We start from the raw sequence: 21,116 nt of genomic DNA on the forward strand, positions 1-21,116 counted from the left end.
AAATATGATAGGTGACAATAAAGGAATTTCACACCTAAAAAATATATTATGTTAAGATAAAATTCTATGGGGAAATAGAATGGGAATATAAGTTCTAGAAGGGAAAGAATCAATTTAAAATTTGAGTTAGAATTTAAATTTAAATTTGAGTTAGAATTTAAAATTCTAACTCAAAAAATAAATTACACATGTGTTTTTTTCAACAGGTAATAAATAGGTATTAAATGCCATTGGTGTTTAGAGTCCCTTAGATACGCTTACTATAAAAAGAATGATGCAATGATTTTGTATTAAATCACCAACAGTCACGAATATGCAGGGCATTCCCTCTTGTGCTACCATTGAAATTTGTAGGTTTAGATATCAATTTTTTTTAAGATTTTATTTATTGATTTGACACAGAGAGAGAGAGAGATCACAAGTAGACAGAGAGGCAGGCAGAGAGAGAGGGGGAAGCAGGCCCCCTGCGGGGATCGATCCCAGGGCCTTGAGATCATGACCTGGGCCAAAGGCAGAGGCTTAACCCACTGAGCCACCCAGGCGACCCTCAATTTTTAAAACTATATGAAGAGCATGGTTTCTCAAAGTTATTTTCAAGAGTAAATGAACAAAAACCTGTGAAGATCACTGACACCTGGGAGCCAGGGAACAAAGTTGTTATAAAGTATCTCAGACACCAAGACTGAAGCCTGGGTTTAGGGTGGAAGAGGGAGCTGTCAGTTCTGTTTAGAGAACTAGGAAAATCTTTCCTAGCAGTCGGCAATGGTTTATCTCAAAAGTAAGAAATGGGGGGGGGGGGGCGTGTATGTGGGTGGGCATGTGTGGGCAGGTGGGTGTGCATACAGGCCCACAGGCACACACATGTATTTCTGACTTTACTGAGGTGTACTCTCCTCACGTTTTTGGAGTTATAAAATTCTTTATTATCACTCTTATCCAAAAACCAAGCAGGATTACAGACCAAAACATTGAAAAGTCCTTTCATTAACCCTTCCAGGGTGATATGGAAGACAATAAACTAAACTTAAATTGCTTGATGTTTTTAGTGGCTTAACCCAGGACAGAAGTTTATCTCTATTCTCCATCAAATAAGTCTAGAGGTTGGTAATTCAGAGCTGGCACAGTGGCTTCGCAAAATTAAGGATGAGGGGACCAAGAATCCTTTTAGTTCTACAAGCCGCCATCACTAGGGTGTGACACTTGTCCTCATTGCACAAGATAGCTGCTGGAGCTCTAGCTATTCCTTCTGCATTCCAGATCATGAGAAGGAAGAATGGGAAAAACAAGAGAGGCCTCTGACAGAGAAGTCAGTTCCCATTAAACAAGCTTCCTAGAAATCCAACACAACATTTCTGCTTACATTTAATGAATCAGAATTTAGCCAACTGATCCCACCTAGTTGTAAAGGAGGCTGGAAAATGTTCTCTTTGAGGCAGCTATGAGACCATCTAAAACTGAGGCTCTGTGAATGAGAAGCAAAAGAAAACAGATTGAGGGGATGAACACCCAGGAGTCTCTGAGGCTTAATTTTAAAGCAGAGACCATCAGAATGATTTATCAACATGGTCTTTCCCTTTATGTGACATTCTCTCTCCATTCAGAATTACTACAACACTCATGCAACTATTTTATTTTCCTTTTGTTGTTGTGAATACTGCTTTAGCTGTTTGAGATCTCCACTACGAGGTCCATGTGTCAAACAGACATCTAGAACTCAACATGTCCAACACCGAGGTCCTGTAAACCCACTCCACCTGCAGCCTGCCCATCACAGGTGATGGAGGTGCCATCCTTCCAGCTGCTCAGGCCAAAAACACTGCAGTCATCCTTAGGTCCAGACTGACCGTTCTCCCTACTTCCACCTCTGCTCCCCAAGCCTCCATCATCTCTTGCCTGGATGACTGCTCTTACCCCCGAAGAGCCAGCTATGCCTCCTTCTACACTTATTCCCTCCAAAGTCCAATTTCAACTTAGCAGCCTCAGTAATCTTATTAAAATCTTTTATCATTTCCTTCCTCCCAAACTCCTGCAGTGGCTCCTTATTTTTCTCAGAGTAAAATCAAAATCTTTATAATAGACAGAAGGCCATACATGATTTGATCTCTCATTGTCTAACTTCTTATCCTGATACTTTCCTGCTCACACTCCCTCCTACCTTCAAGCCTTTGTTCAAATCTTACATCTTATCCAACTACCTTAGCAGCCCCACTTCCAAAGGCTCTCAAATTCCCACTATTCTGCTCTATTTTTCTTCTTTCCATGAATTTACTGCCTTTTGACATGAATGCCGTTCTTTTCAGAATTTAAGTATTTATTATGTTCATTGTTTATTATCATTATTTATTATCTGTCCCATTCCTGCCACCACCAGTTCCCTGTCTGTCTTGTTCGTTGATGTAATCAGCACCTAGAACAGAGAAAGTGCTCAATATATTTGTCAAATGAATAAAATTATTTGTTCAGCAGCTTATTTTGCAAATTAATAGAAAGCACTTTCTCTGTGCAAGGCTTAGAGTAGGGTGGATACAAAAGGAACAAAACAGGTTTTCTACTCACATATAGCTTATAATCTGGTAAACGCATGAATAACTCTAACACATGTCAAAGGCTCTGAGTCCTCCAGGACTCGGGACTTAATGCCAGAAGAAAGAGCTACAGAACTCAGAGCAAATCAAGTTTGCCTCTGACTGGAATGATTCCCAATGGCTTTGTGGATGGAGTATTTGAAATGGATTTTGAAAGACAAATAATAGGTTGATAAGTAAACACAGAAAAAGAGGTGTTTGAGGATCATAACTCACCTTGGAAGACATGAAATTATGAAATTAACAAAAGAACACTGAAAGGACAGTCATATAGTAATAATTTAATAATTATGTCAATAATATGTTACCATCTTACTAATGTGGCATCATTTATGTGGACCATAAGAACTTTATAGGAGAGAGATAATGATATTCATTTGTCTCAAACGTGTAGGAACAGGATGGCAGTTGAGATAATTTTCCGAGAGCACTGAATGCTGAGCTGAGGAATTAGGCTTCATTTATCTGATAAAGAATCATGTAGGGTTTGGAGCATGGGAGAAAGCAGATGGCATAATCATATCGAAGTTAGGTGAACTCATTTAGGTGAACTCCTGGAATTGATGGCGGTAATTTGTCTTATTAATCTTTCCATCCCTAGGACCCACCATAGCACCTGGCATATTAATCAGTGCTCAAAAAATATTAGTTTATATTTCAACCAATAATTAAGGAGATGGTTAAAAACAAACTGTCAAGTGAGCAAGTCACATTCTGGCCATTGTAGGGAGGATGGATTGCAGGAGGTTAGAAAAGAAGGATGCTAAAGCCCTAAAATAAGGTCACTTGAATGCAAGGAAGGGATGGGTGTAAACATCGCCACGTTGGAAGAACCAACAGGTCTAAGTGGATGTGGGGGCTAAAAGCAGATGAGCGATGAATTCTTTCCCAATACAACCTCAATCTACTCAACTCCCAACATTCCAACTACAGGATTTTTCACAGTGAAATCAAATTTAAAGGTAAATGCCAAGATTCCAATGTGGGGTTAGAAACTAACATCTCATTAAAACAATCAACCATAGACTTTTAAAGCAACAACTTCTGGGTAATATCTGGAAAATTAAGTGAAACTGCAGGCATTCCTCGGTTTATAAATGTCAGGCTTCTGAATGCTTGGTTGTGGCCACACAGAATAAATTCTTGGGAGGCAGCAAGGGCTGTGTGCAAAGCTTCGGCCTTGAGAACCAGCAGGCCTGGGTTTAAGGCCTTCCTCAACCACTCACTAGCTGTGCAGCCCTGCAAAGAAACCTGAAATTTAGTATCTGCAAGTTAACGATAAAAATAGTAGACAGCTAAGTGAGGCCTGAATGAGATCATAGAGATGGCTGGCACAGAGTAGGCGCTTTGTAAATGTTTGTCCCCCTGCTTTTCTTTTCTCATTCTCTGGAATCCACAGAGCCACCCCTACTTCCAACACAGTTCTGGCCAAAACATACTTTTATTTATAATGACTGCTTCACGAAAATTTGTTTTCGTAATCATGCATTCTATTGTCTTTTATTCTGTGCCAGTGTCCAGGCTTCGCTCAGTTTCCTTCCACTTTCCCAGAGCTCAGCTCCAAATATGGTTTCACCAGCAAATTTCCCAAGTATCCTTTTATCCCTTCTCCAGGAAGATTATTAATGAAGATGTAAAATCAGGCTGACATGAGTAACTATGCTTAAGGCAATCCTCCAGACTCTTCTGTTCCACTCAACAGGGATATGGTGTCATTTATCATTAGGTCTCGTTACAGTGTTCTGACCCCTCGGAAAACTCACTTGCCTCCACATCTACAAGAATTAGTCTAGCAAGTGAACGCTCGCGAGTGACTGAATGAAATATCACGGCAGCATAGAACATCCCTTAAGTCACGCTGACCTATCACTCTCTGCTCTCATAAATCTTTGCAATCAAAACAAATTAGTCTGACCTGTTATTTCGAACAAACATTCTCTTTTGTTGTGTGTGGCTCATGCCCAAAAGGAGATAATGGACCAGTTGATAAAAGTCACCAAATCTCATCACCAGTTCAAACACGGTCAGGTGGTGAATGAAGAATAATAATTCCTTGGTGAGGGGAGAAAGGAAGGGCAGCGGATCTATCTAAGATGCTGATAGATGTAATCTATCCCAGATGCTGAAACTCATTCCTCAAAGTCCTGGAGGGAGATCACAGTCTGGTTTGAGACCCCAGAACAGTGGAGGTTTTCTTGAATTTGCTTTATCTTAATGGATCCTAGCCTGTATCCTTCACGGGGATTCTCTGTTCGGATTGGCTGAAGAAGCTGAGCATTGCGTGGGTGGCTGAGTCAGGGCAGGGGGCAGGGCACAATGGTGGGATAGTTCCCAGTCTCTCTCTGGGCTCCATTTAGTCTCCATATTATTCTCCTTGCTTCTTCCCTCTCGTTTTTTGTTTTAATTTTGGGAAAACAAATATAATGTAAAGTTCACCCTCTAAACCAATTTTTTTAAGGATTTTATTTATTTGACAGAGATCACAAGTAGGCAGAGAGGCAGGTAGAGAGAGAGGGGGAAGCAGGCTCCCTGCTGAGCAGAGAGCCTGATGCAGGGCTTGATCCCAGGACCCTGAGATCATGACCTGAGCCGAAGGCAGAGGCTTTAACCCACTGAGCCACCCAGGGACCCCCTTCTTAACCATTTTTAAGTGTATAATTCAATGGTATTAACTACATCACTACCATCCATCTCTCGAACTCTTTTCCTCTTGCAAAACTGAAGCTCTGTACTCATGACATAATCACTCCCTATTCCCGCCCGGCCCCTGGCAACCACTCTTCTGTCTGTATGAATTTGACTACTCTAAGTACCTCAGATATGCCGTCATGCAATACCTTATTTTTAACAAACGCTATCTTCCTGTATTTTGTGTAAGTTTATAGCCCCATCTGAAACAAAATGGAGAATGAATAAATAAATCAGAAAAAAAAAAATAAAAGCAAAAATATTTCCTGGGGACTAGAAGCGTTCGATTCTGTATGCATCAAGTCAGTGGCAAGGTCATAATGCTTGCTAATTCGCATAAAACACAATGGATTGTAAGAAATAGTTGCTATTTAAACAGTTAGCTGATGTGCACACAAGCAGCATATTTAAGACATCAATAAGGTCAAAGGAGAGATGGAACATAGCCGAGGTTCCCACGAGGGAAGGAACGTCAAGATCATTGAACAAGGAAGCAACCGTGGATTGAAACTCGTCCCTAAAAGGCTAAGTGTGAATCTACTGACCACGAAGGTTATTGATAAAGCTGCTTCCATAGCATAGTGGTTCTCAAACTTTAGTCAACATAAAAATTACTCACCACAAACCCACCAAATCAAAACTATCTTGACTGGGACTCAGGAATCTGAATATGTCACCAGCCGCCTGGCTGAACCAGACACAGAATTTTCTCAGTGGTTAGTGCCATGGATCAGAGCTTGTGGGGCCTGCCTCTGTTCAACTGAGTAGTAAAATCTTGAATTATGTTACGCGCACGGACTCGCGGTATCTATTATTACCTATTTTTACCTGTTTCACTTGTTTTCTTCTACATTGAGTGCTGCCTGACTGAGCTACCAAAAATGGGGGCAGGGGCAAGAGAGAATGACCCACCAGGGGAGGGACAGCAAGGACTAGCCCTGCCACTGTCCTCCATTGTCTCACCGTCATTATAAGCCTGCGGTGGTTCTATTTTCTGCTTCTTCTCTCGCCTGCCGCTTTGTCACCAGGGATAGACCGGCTGGAGGGCAAACACTGGCCTCAGGGAAACGGTGTGCGGTGTGAAAGATCAGAATCTGACTTCTCTCTCATTCATGGCTTTGATTTTCTTCTTTTCTAGAATATGTCTGTGCTGGAGAATCACCACTGGCGATCTACGATCGGCATGCTTCGAGAATCAAGGCTTCTTGCTCACTTGCCAGAGGAAGTGACGTAAGTGGTGTAGAGATGAAATGTACTGATGCCCACACCTTAGAGATAAGCCGCCTTCTCTAGGGCACGCTTGAGACCCCAGGGTTAAGGGCACGGAGCCAGCCGGCTGCGCTTCCTGCCTGAGCTCGGTGGTTGCCCCAAGGAGATTCGGCGTCCGTTGCAGCAACCCAGAACCCGAATCTCTCCGTGAGCTTTGAAAGGCCCTTGGATGGTCTCTGACCTAACATCAGGAAGAAGGATAATAAAGAGCTCTCAGCTTTCACATTCTTCAGCATCAATGCTCGGCTTTGTCACATTCCTGTCTCTTATGTTAGCAACAGTGTCCTCCCACGAAGATCCAAATAATAAATATTTATCAAGAGGGAACACAGGAGATCTCCAGCTAGATTTAAGACTAGTTCAATAAAGTTTGTTTTGTAATGGCCGGTCTTAGCAAACACAGAAGTCAGAAATTCTTTCCTGGGATGTCTTTTGTTGAAGTAACTGAATTGGCCCCAGCCATTTTGGGGGCCATTAATTTACCTATGTCTCTTGCATTTTAAACAGAAGGGGAAATACTAGTTTCCTGGTCCACTGTTTGTCCGTCCAGGTATTTAAGCCAAATCCTGAATCCAAGGCCAGTACCTCATTTTCCACATGGTTCTGAGTTAACTCCTGGAACATCATCCAAGGCCACCACTAATTCCGACCTGTTAACTTAAATGTGCAGAGCCCAGGATAGCTAGAGGAGAGTGGATAGACAGATCCATGCACCCATCTTTCTGAGGGGGCCTAACTTAAAGTCAAGCACCGAGTTGCCTCTCTGCAGAACAGGCAGTGTGCTCTGGGCTCCTACATGTATTCCTGGCCTTGTGACACTATCTTGCTGTTTCCTAGCACCCAGAGGAATGTGGCATTTGCAGGAAGAATTTCAGTTCTGATCGCTTTTTACCTCCTGGAATGAAATAAAACCAATCATCATGCAGGGATTTAAAACCTGCTCCTTTTGCTAGAACATTTGCAAAGATCCAAAGAACTAAATGCAAAAGAACTAAAAACTCGAGTAAGAAATCAAGTAAGAAGGAGAAGAAAAGAGGAGGGATATGTCAGGGACAACTAAAGGAAGACGAGAAGGGAGAGAACGAGAGAGAACAGATAGGAAAGAACAAAACTAAAGGAGGAAAGGAGGGAAAGACTCGGGGCCAGACTGTCTCTGTTGTGCCCGCCTTAATCCTGCTGTCTGCTCAGTTACACTCCTTTCCTGAGATACGTCTACTCATCCCTATGGATTCCAGATAAAAATGCCATGTTTGTTATGTCTCTGTGGGATGCCGCATTATAGATCGCTTTTGTAGGAAGAATAAATGTTATGCAATAGTAAGAAAAGGGGTATGGGGACAGGTGCAAGGTTCAAACCATATATGCTATTGCTTGTACCTTCCTGCTCTCCGCCTGGCTGGAGATGACAGATATTTACTTCATAACTAAGCATTCAACTCTGTGTGCTCTAAACACCCTATAAAATAAAGGGATATAAAGTATGACACCGTATACCTAAAACATGGAGGGGTGGGGGGAAGCGGAGGAGTAAAGAATAGTTTCAAACGTAAGCAATCATCAGCTTCATAAAGACTGCTATATGCCAATGTTATAGACAAACTTAAATATATTAAATTTTTGAAGATGAATTTTAAAAAATAGTTATGGATCTTTTCTTCTGTTGATTACCTTCTGTGTGTGAGGTAAAGCTCTGCTTTGCTTGTTTTTCCAAAATATCTCATTTTCCCTCTACCATTTGTCAACTACTATATCGCTTGCCTACTGATTTTTTAATGGTGTCTTAATTACCCATGATTCTTTTTTTAAGTTCCAGTATCTTTCCTAGACTCTTTTGTTCCATTGGTGTATCTCTCATACCATAAAATCAGTCACTGTTATTGTCTTCCTTATTATTACTCTCCTCATGCCCTTTCTCTCTCCATGCAAAGCTGAATGTTTGAGTTGGTTTCCACTCTTTAAAAGCACAACCCAAACTCCTGAGATGCTATCCAGTTTTTTATGTCCCACATAAAGCACGCATTTCTAGCCAATTTTCCGTCTTTAGACCCATGGTTACCACGGGAATGTATAAACTACCACGGCTGTTCACTGTGCAGTCACTGTGCAGTTACCCCCGGTCAGAGAGTCCCCCTGGCCTCAGAGGGACTGGACTCTGGGTAACGAACAGAATCAAAGGGCAATGAGAGTCCAAGCCACCTGTTGGGGGCAGAACCGATCACCCTCCTCCAAAGGATTTGCTGGATGTGTGTGTTTTCTCTTTCCCTTTCTCGGATGCAGACAGGATATTGAACAGCAGCTGGGCTCCTTGATCTTGGCCACAGACATCAACAGGCAGAATGAATTTCTGACCAGACTGAAAACTCACCTCCACAATAAAGACTTAAGACTGGAGGATGCACATGACAGACACTTTATGCTTCAGGTAAGCAACAGCCACCGCGAAGTAAGCCACTGCCTTCCTTGCTGGGTAAAAACACTTCGCGACGTGATCAATCACTTTAGCACCTGTGAGAAGGCGTGTCCCCCATGGGATCAGTTAGAGCCGTGACCGACTTTATGAAAAGCTCTGAGACCCATGAAATTTTTAAGTGTTTTCCAAGCAAGCAAAATCTGGGTTTCATGTCATCAAGTTGATAAGCCCTCACTTTTCCTTACCCTGTAGTGTCCACAAAGTAGCCCTGTGGGGCAACCATACATGGTAAGAACCTACCACGTTTTGTGGCTTGATGTAAAAGTGGCCCCTGTGATAGCTGTGCAACTTAGAAACACTGTTTCTATAGCACAAAACTAGGTTATATTAACTGTAGTATGAACAAAATTGAAACCCAAGTAACCTTCTCTCATGTAAAACCCGTTTCATCAAACCCTGCTTTACTTCCTTTTACTCCTAAATTCATACGCTCACAAACTAGTCTTAAGTGAATGAACTGAATTGTGTCAGGGCGACCCTTTCTGCTTCCTTTCACGGCAAGGAGCCATTTGGAACATGAGAACGAGAGGACAGGTGGACCCCATGAGGGCGGGTCTGAGCTGGTATCCAAACCAGAGCCTTTTCCGGTATTTTCTCTTGTCTTGTTTCCTTCCTTTTGGCACAAAAGGCTGAACGGATGGACCCTGGATTCATTTCCCCAGGGAAATGCAGCTGCACAGAGGAGACTGAACTGGGCAGTGGTTTTGTCCTATGCTTTCCTGCTGCTCTCTGTGGCTGTCCTGAGGGCTCCATCCTTCCTAGGAAATGCCTTCCTCCCAGCTGTAGAACTAGGTTTCCTTCCTTCTTTTCTTTCCAAACTCATCTTCTAGTCCCTGAGTGCCACAAAGATCAAGGTACTGGGTGTTCAAGGCTCCCAGCCAAGTTGGGAGTAGCCGAAAGAATTGGCTGGCACACTTGCATTTCAAAAGCAAGGCTTGCTACGACCAATGAATTCCCAAAGGGCACATCCTGGAGGCGACTTCTGCCCCTCACCAGCTCCAGCGTGGCCTGGCGTCCCCGACAACTGGGAAATAAGGAAACAATCAAATTTTTAACTTTAATATGATCAGGGCATTCCCACATGCCAGCATTGCCAGCGATTCTGTGATGCCAAGGAACAGGGTCAAAACAAACAGATTTTGCTGGTGGCCAGAACACGCTAGCAGGGGCCCAACTTAGCAGTCGGTGGTTAAGGGAGAGAATGGACTTTCCTGAGAATTCAAGGTAACCCTCTTAGAGTCAGCATTATTGACAAGAGCTGGCATCCCAGATCCAGACCAACGTGAGGTAAGCTTTGAATTAGCTTGGGTCGGGGCGCCTGGGTGGCTTAGCAGGTTAAAGCCTCTGCCTTCGGCTCAGGTCATGATCCCAGGGTCCTGGGATGGAGCCCCGCATCGGGCTCTCTGCTCATCAGGGAGCCTGCTTCCTCCTCTCTCTCTCTCTCTGCCTGCCTCTCTGCCTACTTGTGACCTCTGTCTGTCAAATAAATAAATAAAATCTTTAAAAAATAATAACTTAAAAAAAAAAAGAATTAGCTTGGGGCACAACACACTCCAAGGTTTGATAGGCCTTAGCTCCCTGGCTGGATAAGCAAGTCGGGGCTTGCTTGTTATCCACAGACACAGGCACGAGAGCCCACACAGAAGTGAAGTGATCCACGGCGTCTGTTAGTGTGGCCACTGTGAGGATGAGGGCCAAATGATCTCACCCGAGCCTGGCTGGGGCCCCTGCGGCTTCCCCACTCGCGAGAGGTGGGGCGATGGAAGGAGCCAGGCCACCCGCTTTCCTTGGCCTGCCCACCCCAGGCCTCCTCCAGGAAGCTCGTGTCCTTGGACGGTGGCTCTTCTCAAAGCTGTAAAGTGGGGATTCTGAATGAAGGTTTTGTGTGGTGGTGAATAAGTGCTGTTTCCTGAAGAGGCACTCTGTAAATACCGTCTGGGGACCATGAGGCCCCCTGGCGGGTGGGACAGCCCCTTGGGCTTAGGGCGCCTTGGCTGTGGAAAGATCAGCCTCTGACATTCTCTCCCGCCCTGTCGTCTCTCAGATTGCCTTGAAGTGTGCTGACATTTGCAATCCTTGTAGAATCTGGGAGATGAGCAAGCAATGGAGTGAAAGGGTCTGTGAAGAATTCTACAGGCAAGGTTAGTAGTGATCCCACCGCTGAGTTTTTCACCGTCCCTCTTCCTGTTGGGCGTTTAGCCTCATCAAACAAGAAATGGCTAATCTATCGTGACATTTGTTCTTTCATCAACTCCTATTATCCTAGCCTTTCTCTTTGACTCTCCTGCGAACCATTCAGCCCTTTTTTGGAAATAATTTAAAAATAAATAACACTGTCTTACTGTGAAAACAGGTAGTAAAGAGGGGTAATAAAAATGAGCGGAAGTGGGAAATAAATGTGTGTGTGTATTTATATGTCTGTATATGTAATCTTTTTAATGGCTTTCCTCTGTGGATATAAGAATGTGAGGGACAGATTGATTTTTGCTCTGACCTTCATTCTAATGAGCTTAGCACAACCTAAAGGCTAAATGCCATTTGGGGTCAATGTTTTCCACTCGGATGGGACTTAGACTCCTGTTTTCCTTCCCCCCGGCTTTCTTAAATAGAGTTAATAATGAAACAGAGCACAGCTGACCAAGAATTGAGCTCATCTTCTCAAACATACTCAGTGAGAAGAGAAATGGCTTCAAGTTCAGGTATAATTTTTGAGAGATTAACCTTATTCAGAAATAAGGCTATGAATGAGCGAACAGGATCTTGATGCTGGGTGGGATATCAGCCTTTAAACACAGCCTTGTTTCTTCAGGCCTGGTTTCCGTGCTCAGGATGTTTGTTCAGGCACAACAGTGCCCTGATGTTAGTGACAGGATCAGGTTTGAGAGGCTGAGAACAAATAAAGCCTGAAGTGTCCCACATACCAGCTCTGTGGGGAGGTCAAGTAGCAACAGTGAGCCTTTTGGAGAAGCTTTCATCAAAAGATGTGTCAGTGACATCGAGATGGTCCCAAAGACAGAAGACAAAGCAGATGGGACAGGGTTCACGTAGGGCCAGAAGTCTCTGCTCACCATCTCTTTCGCTCAGAGGAAAAGCACTCATGGAGGCCCACAACTCTGTGTGACTTCACTTCAGTTGAGTGTGAGTGGCTAGAAGTCAAAAAATCAGTTCTTGTGGTCTATGATATAAAATCTCCACTGAGAGAAAACAAAAGGAAATATGATGAAATTGGAACAGGAGACTTAGATAAGACAAGTATCTTCTTTACTCTGTGATATGGAAAATACTGAAACATAAGAGAAGGACTAAGATCCTCATGCTTGGAAATCGAATGATTGGGCAGAAAAGAGATTCTACTCTGTCCCTCTTGGTTTTGACTCGGTCGTGTGCTCCAGATGGCACTGATTGCCATTTAACCCTTTCTTTTGCTTATTTTACCTCTTATTTCAATGATGAGCAAGCAACTTGAGGCAGGGGGCCAGGTCACTTGGGCAGATAGTAAGGCCCACGGAGCTGGGGAGTTAGAGTTATTAACTACATGTAGTAAATGGGACCAACCAAGGAAAAGAATCTGTAAGATCTCTTTACCAAAACCCATTGTTGTCCTAACAATATATGCACATGCAATGCTACAAGATAGAACAATCTAGAACATGTGTAACCCTGACCATGAAAGGTGAGCTTCCATTCACTTTGCTCTGGCGTGAATTTGGGTTTCCACAGAATTTGGGTTTCCACAAACAGCTCATAGTCTTAGCCCAAGTATCTTTAATGGCTCACGACGCTGAGCAAAGGAAAACCTCTAAAATCAAGGTTGAGGACTTAGCAGAGAAGGAGGATGACATCCCATGAATTAGGAAAATAGCATTAAATTCTGAGAACAGAAATTAGGATTCTGAACGTCATTCAACTCCTTCCTCTCCATGTTTTAGGGAAGTAGAATCTCTGTCCTGTTGTAACCACCGGCTGATGTCATCTCCATCAACCAAGATTCCCAAAAGTTTTTATTGAACATCTGCTTCCAGCCTTGTTAAACCCTAGCACAACTATTAACTCCTCTATGTACAAAGCCCCACAAAGGGGTTGTGAAGGATACAAAGAAGTATAGTTAAAGGTTCAGAACCTCAAGATAGTATAAAGTGTAGGCAATAGTAGTAGGCAGTAAATTTCCTGGAGTAGCCAAATGATGCAACTTTTCTCTCTGTTCTCTACACTGATTAACAAAGAATCTGAAATGTACAGTGCTTTAGAAGTCTATGCTGAATGAATAAATGATCTAACTGGATGGCATCTCATGGTAGAGGTCACAGGAGAAGATTGGTGCTGAGGACAAAGAATCTGAATTGGATGTGTTGGAGGATGTGTAGTTAGTGTCCTGCATTTTCCAGTAGGAGAGCCATGAAGCATATGTGACTAGTTAAATTTAAAATAATTAAATTAATTAAATTTACATGTTAGTTCCTCTGTTTCATTGATCATATTGCAAAAAGCCACTACGGTGGACAGTGCAGAGGACATTTCCATCATTGCAGAAAGTCCTGTTGGATGCTGCGGCTCTGGCTAGGCAGGTGTAGACATGAAGAAAAGCACTGAAACGGGGACCTGCTTCATATAGCAACCTGGACTCATAGAAAGCAAGAATGTGGGGATTAACCAGGCTCAAGTAGAGAACATGACAAAGAGAGTCATCTTAAAAAGTGCAATGGAGGCAACATATGTAATTGAAGTAGAAGAAATACTGAAGGAAGAAAACCAACCAAGAAGCAAACACTAAAAGTGAGTTATTAGTAAGCCAGAATAGAGACAGGCAGAGTGTGAATAGGGGAAAAAAAGATATTCTGAGAGAGGAATAAATAGGATTTGATGCCTCAATATGGAGGGTGATGGGAAGGGAGAAATCAAAGACAATTCCTCCAAAGTGTCAAGCTGACTGAAAAATCATGATGAATAGAATTATGAAGGTAAGGAGTAGAAGTCGTTTTAATATTAAATGATGTCATGCCCTATGCTCAAAAAGCTATTATCATCTGGCTTCCCCGGATTCCTCAGGTTAATCCAGACTGATTTCCTTACCTCGGTCTTGAGAATAACCAGGGCCCAAGGGACCACAGGACTCATGGTTACAAGGCTTAAAACAAATGACAGAGGTGTGGCATCTCTGAGACCCTAGCTCAGCTGTTAAGTGCAGATAGTTGGAGCCAGACTTTTAGGTTGGCACCTAGGGTCCCCCATTTACTAGTAGTGTGACAACTTGAGTCAAAATACTTCCCCTCATCTCAGTTTCTTCATCGGTAAAATGGGTACTATAATGAAGTTGTTATGAGGATGAAATTAATTAACGTATGTAAAATGTTTAGAATAGTGCCTGACACACATGAAGCATGATATTAATGTTGTATTTAGATCTCCTCTGTGAATGCAGCTAATGTTTCTAAAGAACAGCTTCTTTACTGATTAACCAGACTCTTTTTCTCAGTGCAAAGTTGACCCATAATCTTTCACCCCCCAAAGGATTGATAAAGTATTCTGATGAAGCTTTAGATGGTACACTTGGCCTTTGGCCTTCTAGCTGACAAAAGCATTAAAAAGAAATATTTTTCTGACTTTTATACTTTTTTTTTTAAACTTTAGTTACACTAGGTGACACTCAGTTGGATTAAAGATGATAGATAACCTTTATTTCTACTCAATATTGTAGCTACAGACAGAGATGTTCCTCGAGTGAGATTTTCTAGTCCCTCACTCCCATTTCCTGCCTACTCACTATTCCTGGTTCAGAGGAAATCAGACTAAGCTCAGGCAGGGTGAAAGGCAGGGGGAGCACAAAATCTATTCACTTTAACTGTAACTTAAAGCCAGAACTTCCATTCCATGTAGGAAATTGCTCATTACTTATATCCTTGTTTTTACAGATCTTGGTCAAAGGTTTATTCTAGCCCCAGAGCATACTCATTTACAACACGCCTATTGTACATGGTCATTGACACTCATATCTTAAAATTTTCACAGAAGCTACCAGAGCAAATGGGTGCTAGAGAGTTCCTAATGGTAATAGGCAGCAAACGGTAATTCCCACAATAACTTCTTTGAACTAGATCACTAAAGCTAGCAACACGCATTTTTACATATTCTAGATTACCAGTGTTTCTTCGTCTTTCTTCTTAGGTGACCTTGAACAGAAATTTGAACTGGAAATCAGTCCGCTTTGTAATCAACAGAAAGATTCAATCCCTAGTATACAAATTGGTGAGTTGAATTCAGTTTTAATTTTTTTTTCAGTTTTAATTTTAAATAAGTACTTTTGTCAGCTCTGCCAGAGTCACAAAGAAAAAAAAATCTACACGCAGCCTCTGAAAGATCCAAACTGGAGGTTTAATGAATGGCTAAGTCCAAATAAACAGTCTAACCATGACTGATCTACTGGGTAATTACCAACTAAAAAACTACGAAAAATGGAGTAAAGTCTTTGTTACAGACCCTTACTAAACTGTACTAACTTTGTAGTTCAGAATCAAATCAAAACCAAATTGAGTAGAATGAAAGTCTTAAGAACCAACTATTTGCTGCTGAGAAACAGATTAGTTCGCACTGTTTAGGACTTGAAGAGTGGGAACTCGGCAGAATGAACCTTGAGGACCCTTCCAGTCTGCCCCACTACCTTTCATCCCCAACGTAATCCGAAGGCGTGTGCTCGGCAAACCATGTTATTGCTTGTAGCCCAAGGTCCCCTGCTTTTCCACTTTCCACTTCAAAACTTATTTTCAGTCTTATTCTCAAGTATCAATTGCAGTAAACTGTTCAACTGTGATGCTAATGCACCTAACATAATAATTACTTTATATTACGTGAAACTATTAAAGAAATCAAATGGTGGAAATTTCAGGCACATAGGAAATATTTTTGATACAGTATGAATTTCTATCAGTTCTTAAAATACTTTTCCAATTCCATCTATACTTAAAGCAAGTCCTTCATTTCCTTGCAGTTCCTTCCAGTTAAAGCCAAACTGAGAACTTGAACTCTTTTAGTCATAAACTAGAGCCCTGACATGTACCACTTCCCACAGACCTCAGAGAGCTTAATGCCTTCACAGAGCTACAGCCCTCTGCAAGGATTAAGGCTTAAAGCCTCTATTGGGAGGGAACAGGGCATCGGAAAAAGTTAAACTGAAAATTAAGAAAACCAGAGCAAGTTAGTCAAATAATAATATGCTTATAGTCACTACGAGTCAAATCTCATCCACAAAGAGTCATAAAGTCATCCTCTGGGAAGAGGAACAAAATTAACCTAGTTACAAAGATCTGAATGACGGATGTAAATATTAAAATAGGTATGTTGAAATTATGGGATTATTGGTGATCCATCTTTCTTCCAAATTGCCCTTAGTATTGTTGTGTTGTTTTTAAAATTAAATTGATTCTTCCACCCAAAAGAGGAAAAAGTGGGAGTGTTATAAAACAAAAACAAAAAGAACAACAAACAAACCAAAAAAAAAAAAAAAAAAAAAAAAAACCCACCAACCAAGAAGAATCCAGGGTGATGACATAGCTACAGAATCCCTGGGGGGCAGTGCAGGGAAGGGAGTAACATCAACAGAAATTCAGCCTTGGTCTCCCTGGAGCCAATCCCCCCTCCATGTTCCCTTAGTTATGGAGGTTCTGCAGATGCGATGTAAAAGGAATAGACCCTAACCAAAATCCCAACCCTGTGCCTCGCCCCCCCATTGTTAACGCTCTGGCTAGAAAGAAATTTAGCAGGCTCCTGCTAAAGACATTTTGTGAAAAGCATTCACATTGTTAAGCATACAACCTGGATTTGCAAGACAGACCTGATTTTAGAGATTCTACCCTGTTGTTGTCATGAGAACACACTTATTTTGTCAGATCATATGTCCTGGTTTTCAGCATAGGAAAATGTGGTTACCATAGATACCTGTTTTTAAAATGGGGTGGGGATTGGGTGACTAGGAAATGCTCGGGGAGGCTACGGCAGCACACCAATAAAGAGGAAGAGAAAGAGAAGGTGATGCTAAAACAACCTTTCGTACGTGAATCTTTCTTGATCTCTGTTCCACATCCCCGGGCTTTGTAGGGTCAGGGTTGGGAGGTGTGGTATGAAGGTATAGATCAGGCTAAACTGGAAAAATCCGAAGATAAAGTCTGATTGATGGGAGCTGCAGGTTTCAGCCTCCCAAACGAGGATTTTGCCAGTGGGTCCTAAGTAAGGCAGCTATGTCCTCTGCCCCGATTCCCCCGGGACTGTAACTGTCTCCTTTTTTCCTGTCCCAATCCACAGTGAGAATTTCCCCACGTGCCATCTCGGGTTTGGATCTGATTTTCTGTTTAAGTCATTCATATTCGCCCAAGTGGAAGTGGGATTTAAAATCCCTTTCCCTCTCTCCACTGAATTCTGCATTTTAGAAAGAAGATATTAGATCAAATGAATCTCTAATCGGTGAAAGCTATCGAAGGAGTAGGAGAAGGAGGCTTGCCTTTATTCCCTGTTTGCTCTGAGGCCACCATACCTCCCTTTCCCCCTCCCAGCCTTCCAGGAGGACAAAATCCAGGCAGGCAGTCCCCCCCTTGCTTAGAAGAGAGAGCTTGGCATAATGCACTGGGAATGGATGGATCAGTTTCCCAAATGTGATCGTGCAGAAGTCACTTTCATTTGAAAAAGTACCTCCTAGTGTCTACTCAGACTTCAAAATGGCCTTGCCTAATCTACTATGAGCGGTCTTTATATCGGACAAGTAGATATATGGGGGATAATTCCCCAAGAACGCCAGGAAGAAAATGAGTTGATTTTCAAGTACCAGATTTTTAAATGTTGGATTTGTAGCTTTTTGATATGAAGGTACACCTGATAAATATTTACACTTTAAACCTGAGAATAGCATCATTTTGTGAACCATCTTTCTAATATCAAATCTCTTGTACGGTGAAGGATATTAGAAATTAGATATGGAGGTTATGAAGGAAGTGAAGAAAATTCAGGAATAGTAAACAAGAAAATTCAAGGGAATCCTTACTTGTGACTCCCTATATAACCTTATCACTGGCTTAAATTTCCTCCTCAGTCAGGTTTGGGTGATCTAAAATGATCTCATACTACTTAAATCATATTTCACATACGATGAGATAATGCAGAAATGTGAAATAACACTTTGCATGCCTCCATCCTTTTTCCATCTCTGTAGCATCCTCAAAGGCCAAGCATCTGCTGTTTGTTCAATAAAAAGATAATCAAATCAAGCCTTATAATTCACAGCCTCATAAACATACATTGTCAGTTAGTGGAAAATTCATTATGCTAAAAAAACACTTTCTCCCCACACCTACATTTCAGTAAAACCTAACTATGTCCAAGTCTGTGATGATTCCAGTCATTCCAGCCTAGACTGAAAGTTGTCTTGGCTTTAATAAATCATATTTAGTATGGAAAGACCCTAACATTGAAATTAAGAGAACAGACATATCGAATATCAACCATTCTTATCTGGTCATTAACGTAGGGATTTTATACAGGTAAAAATCCCTATCAAAAATGAGTGAAGCTTCGTTTAGTTGCTTAACATAACTGAGAGTAAGACAAAGCTGTAAATCAATACTCTTGAAGAAATATCCTACAGCGTAAAACACAGGAATTCCCCATGGATCTACAGCAACCATATGCCCCTTCCTGATATCATTCCCCCTTTCCTCCTCTCCCACACCACCTCCTCAGCTCCAACACAGACTTTTTCCTACCTTTCTGTTCCGATGTCTTTCTCCCTCCGCAAATAACAGCCAAAGGTATGGAGGGTTTACTACGTGCCGGGAGCTTTCTGAGCATTTCGCCTGTGTGAAGTCATTTCCTGGTCCTAAGAAACCTAGGGGTTTGGTCCTCTTCCTAGCTCTTTTTTACAAATGAGGAAGCCGAGGCTCGAGGGGTTAAGAAACAAGCCCGGGGGGACACACCAGGTGCTCCCAAACCGAAGTTTAGGGAGCATGTCTGCTTTCGCCTCCGTATCTCTAGAGGGAGCCCAGCGGGGTCTGGGAGGGATGATGGGGGTGCAGTGGGGGTCGCGCCGCCTTCGCGGTGCTGAACTTGGCCTTGCCCGTTCTAGGTTTCATGAGCTACATCGTGGAGCCCCTTTTCCGGGAGTGGGCCCGTTTCACGGGCCCCAGCGCCCTGTCGGAGAACATGCTACGCCACCTGTCCCACAACAAAGCCCAGTGGAAGAGCCTGCTGCCCACGCCCCACAGGAGCGGCGGCGCGGAGCACGCGGGCCAGGGGACTGACAGCGACGTGCCCACTGGGACCAAAGGCGACGCCCCGTAGTCCCAGCCTGTCCGCCCCGGCTCCGCGCAGAGAGGAGAACCTCCTGGAGCAGAGGCCTCCTGAGAGGGTGGCAGCTCTTGGCCACCAGGCCAGCCACGTGCTGGGATCCGTCCCGGGCTTTTCGCAAGGCCGCCCACCTCCCACTCACCTGCCTCCTCTCCTTTTTCCAAGTGTACAGAAGCCATCCGTCACCTCAGCATTCGCTGCCGGAATAAGCAACTCCATTCAGGAACGTGGGCGCCGATCTCGGGGGGGATGAGGGGGTCAGGTTCGCCCCTCCAGGAGAAGACTGGGGAGTAAGAAAGAGGTGCTCCTGCCATGTCCTCCTCGGGCCCCGGGTCACACTGTGACAGGCGACGGTGGCTGAGTCCAGAGCAGTTTTTTGTTTGTTTTCGGGTTTTTTTTAGCGTTTGCCATCTGACTGCTGATCTGCATGACAAAAACACCAGCATACTCGGACCTCCAAGGAGATGGGTCTTAGGTGCCAGAGCACAAATGAGAACGTGAGAGAAAGGACCTTCTATTTTAATAATAATTATTATTATAAAAATAATAATAAATCTTTTTAACTTTTATATTTTATGCACTAGACAATGGATCTAAAACTTTGGACTAGGATTACTCAATGTACCCAATCTTGAACAGGGGGTTCATTGTTTTGTTACTGACTTGATGCCACTTGGGGTCAGAGATTTGGCATCTGTTCAATTTAAGAAACCACGTTTCCTATCCGATCCGAGGGGAAGGTGCTGTACAGTTCATTCCTTCGCACCATTAGCCGATCTGTCTTTTATCTACAACTCAGATTCCGTGACATGTTTATATGCACACGTGTACATTTTCTGTAAATACCAAGCGCTACTGATTCCCATGCCAAAATACATGAGTATTATGGGATTGCTACCTGTATCAATAATGGCACTGTGAACAGAATACTGTTAGTTTTCATACAAGAGAATGCGTTTGTAAATCTGGTGTAGAGTTTATTAATATACTATTGTTTGCAGATAAAGGCCTTAACTTTAAACATCTTTCATCTTCTGAAAGCTGCCCGACTTAAATCCTCACAGATGTCCTTCTGAACTGCCTTCCCATGCCCATCTTTGTGCTTTCCAGCTAAGGTCACAAACCAAAACTGACTAAAGTCTTTGAGGAAATATTCTGGAAACTTCACACGCATTCCGCTTGAGACCATAGTGTTTTTATCTATGGCACCAAGCATCGTTTCCTCAGATTAATGGGACCTTCCAACAAGCCTGAAGTCACTTTTCAACACAGCAATGTTGCACACTGTTTTAACAAGCCAGCTGATAAGCTCGTGTTTATGTGACCCTTGTCTTGGACCGTGGCGATGTGTCAACCTCGCAGGAGACACGGCAGGTCTCACAAACCTTCTATGACCCTGTCATCTAACCATCAGGGAACTCCCTGCTCTCCCACCACACTTTGTTTGTTATGGCTACAGTACCAAAGCACCGTTGGTTTATGGTTGGCGTGCATTTCTTTGGCGTTAACAGTAACTGGATTTTTCTTTTTCCTTAATTTCGTGTGAACAACTACTCAATTATCTAGCTGAAGTTAACATTATTGAAGTCAAGAAAACATTTCCGTTTTGCGACTGAATTTACCTTCCTGGCAGGTCCTCGTGATTCATTAAGGTTCTCGCTAACAGAGTCACCTTGGAATCTGGTTGGTCATTTTTCTCGGCAGACTCTTGGTCGGAAAATCAGTTTGTTACCACATCCTTCTCTGGTGACTGAGTTCTGCGCATTCAACCTTTTCTTTCA

The 21,116-nt window shown here is 42.8% G+C and overlaps 1 protein-coding gene across 3 annotated transcripts in view; it reads left to right on the forward strand.

The window, feature by feature from the left end:
- The window catches only part of PDE7B (phosphodiesterase 7B), a 307,284-nt gene extending 286,486 nt beyond the window's left edge, over nucleotides 1–20,798 (forward strand). For all 3 annotated transcript variants that reach the window (XM_032844823.1, XM_032844824.1, XM_032844825.1), the window contains 5 exons: nucleotides 6,412–6,503; nucleotides 8,820–8,964; nucleotides 11,057–11,153; nucleotides 15,175–15,255; nucleotides 19,115–20,798. In XM_032844823.1, the coding sequence (XP_032700714.1) occupies nucleotides 6,412–6,503; nucleotides 8,820–8,964; nucleotides 11,057–11,153; nucleotides 15,175–15,255; nucleotides 19,115–19,329 (630 nt within the window). In that variant the 3' untranslated portion in view covers nucleotides 19,330–20,798. The remainder of the gene's footprint in view (nucleotides 1–6,411; nucleotides 6,504–8,819; nucleotides 8,965–11,056; nucleotides 11,154–15,174; nucleotides 15,256–19,114) is intronic.
- The last annotated feature ends 318 nt before the right edge of the window (nucleotides 20,799–21,116 follow it).

This window comes from Lontra canadensis, unplaced genomic scaffold, assembly GCF_010015895.1.
Source record: "Lontra canadensis isolate GAN:19392208 unplaced genomic scaffold, GSC_riverotter_1.0 scaffold156, whole genome shotgun sequence".
NCBI lineage: Eukaryota > Metazoa > Chordata > Mammalia > Carnivora > Mustelidae > Lontra > Lontra canadensis.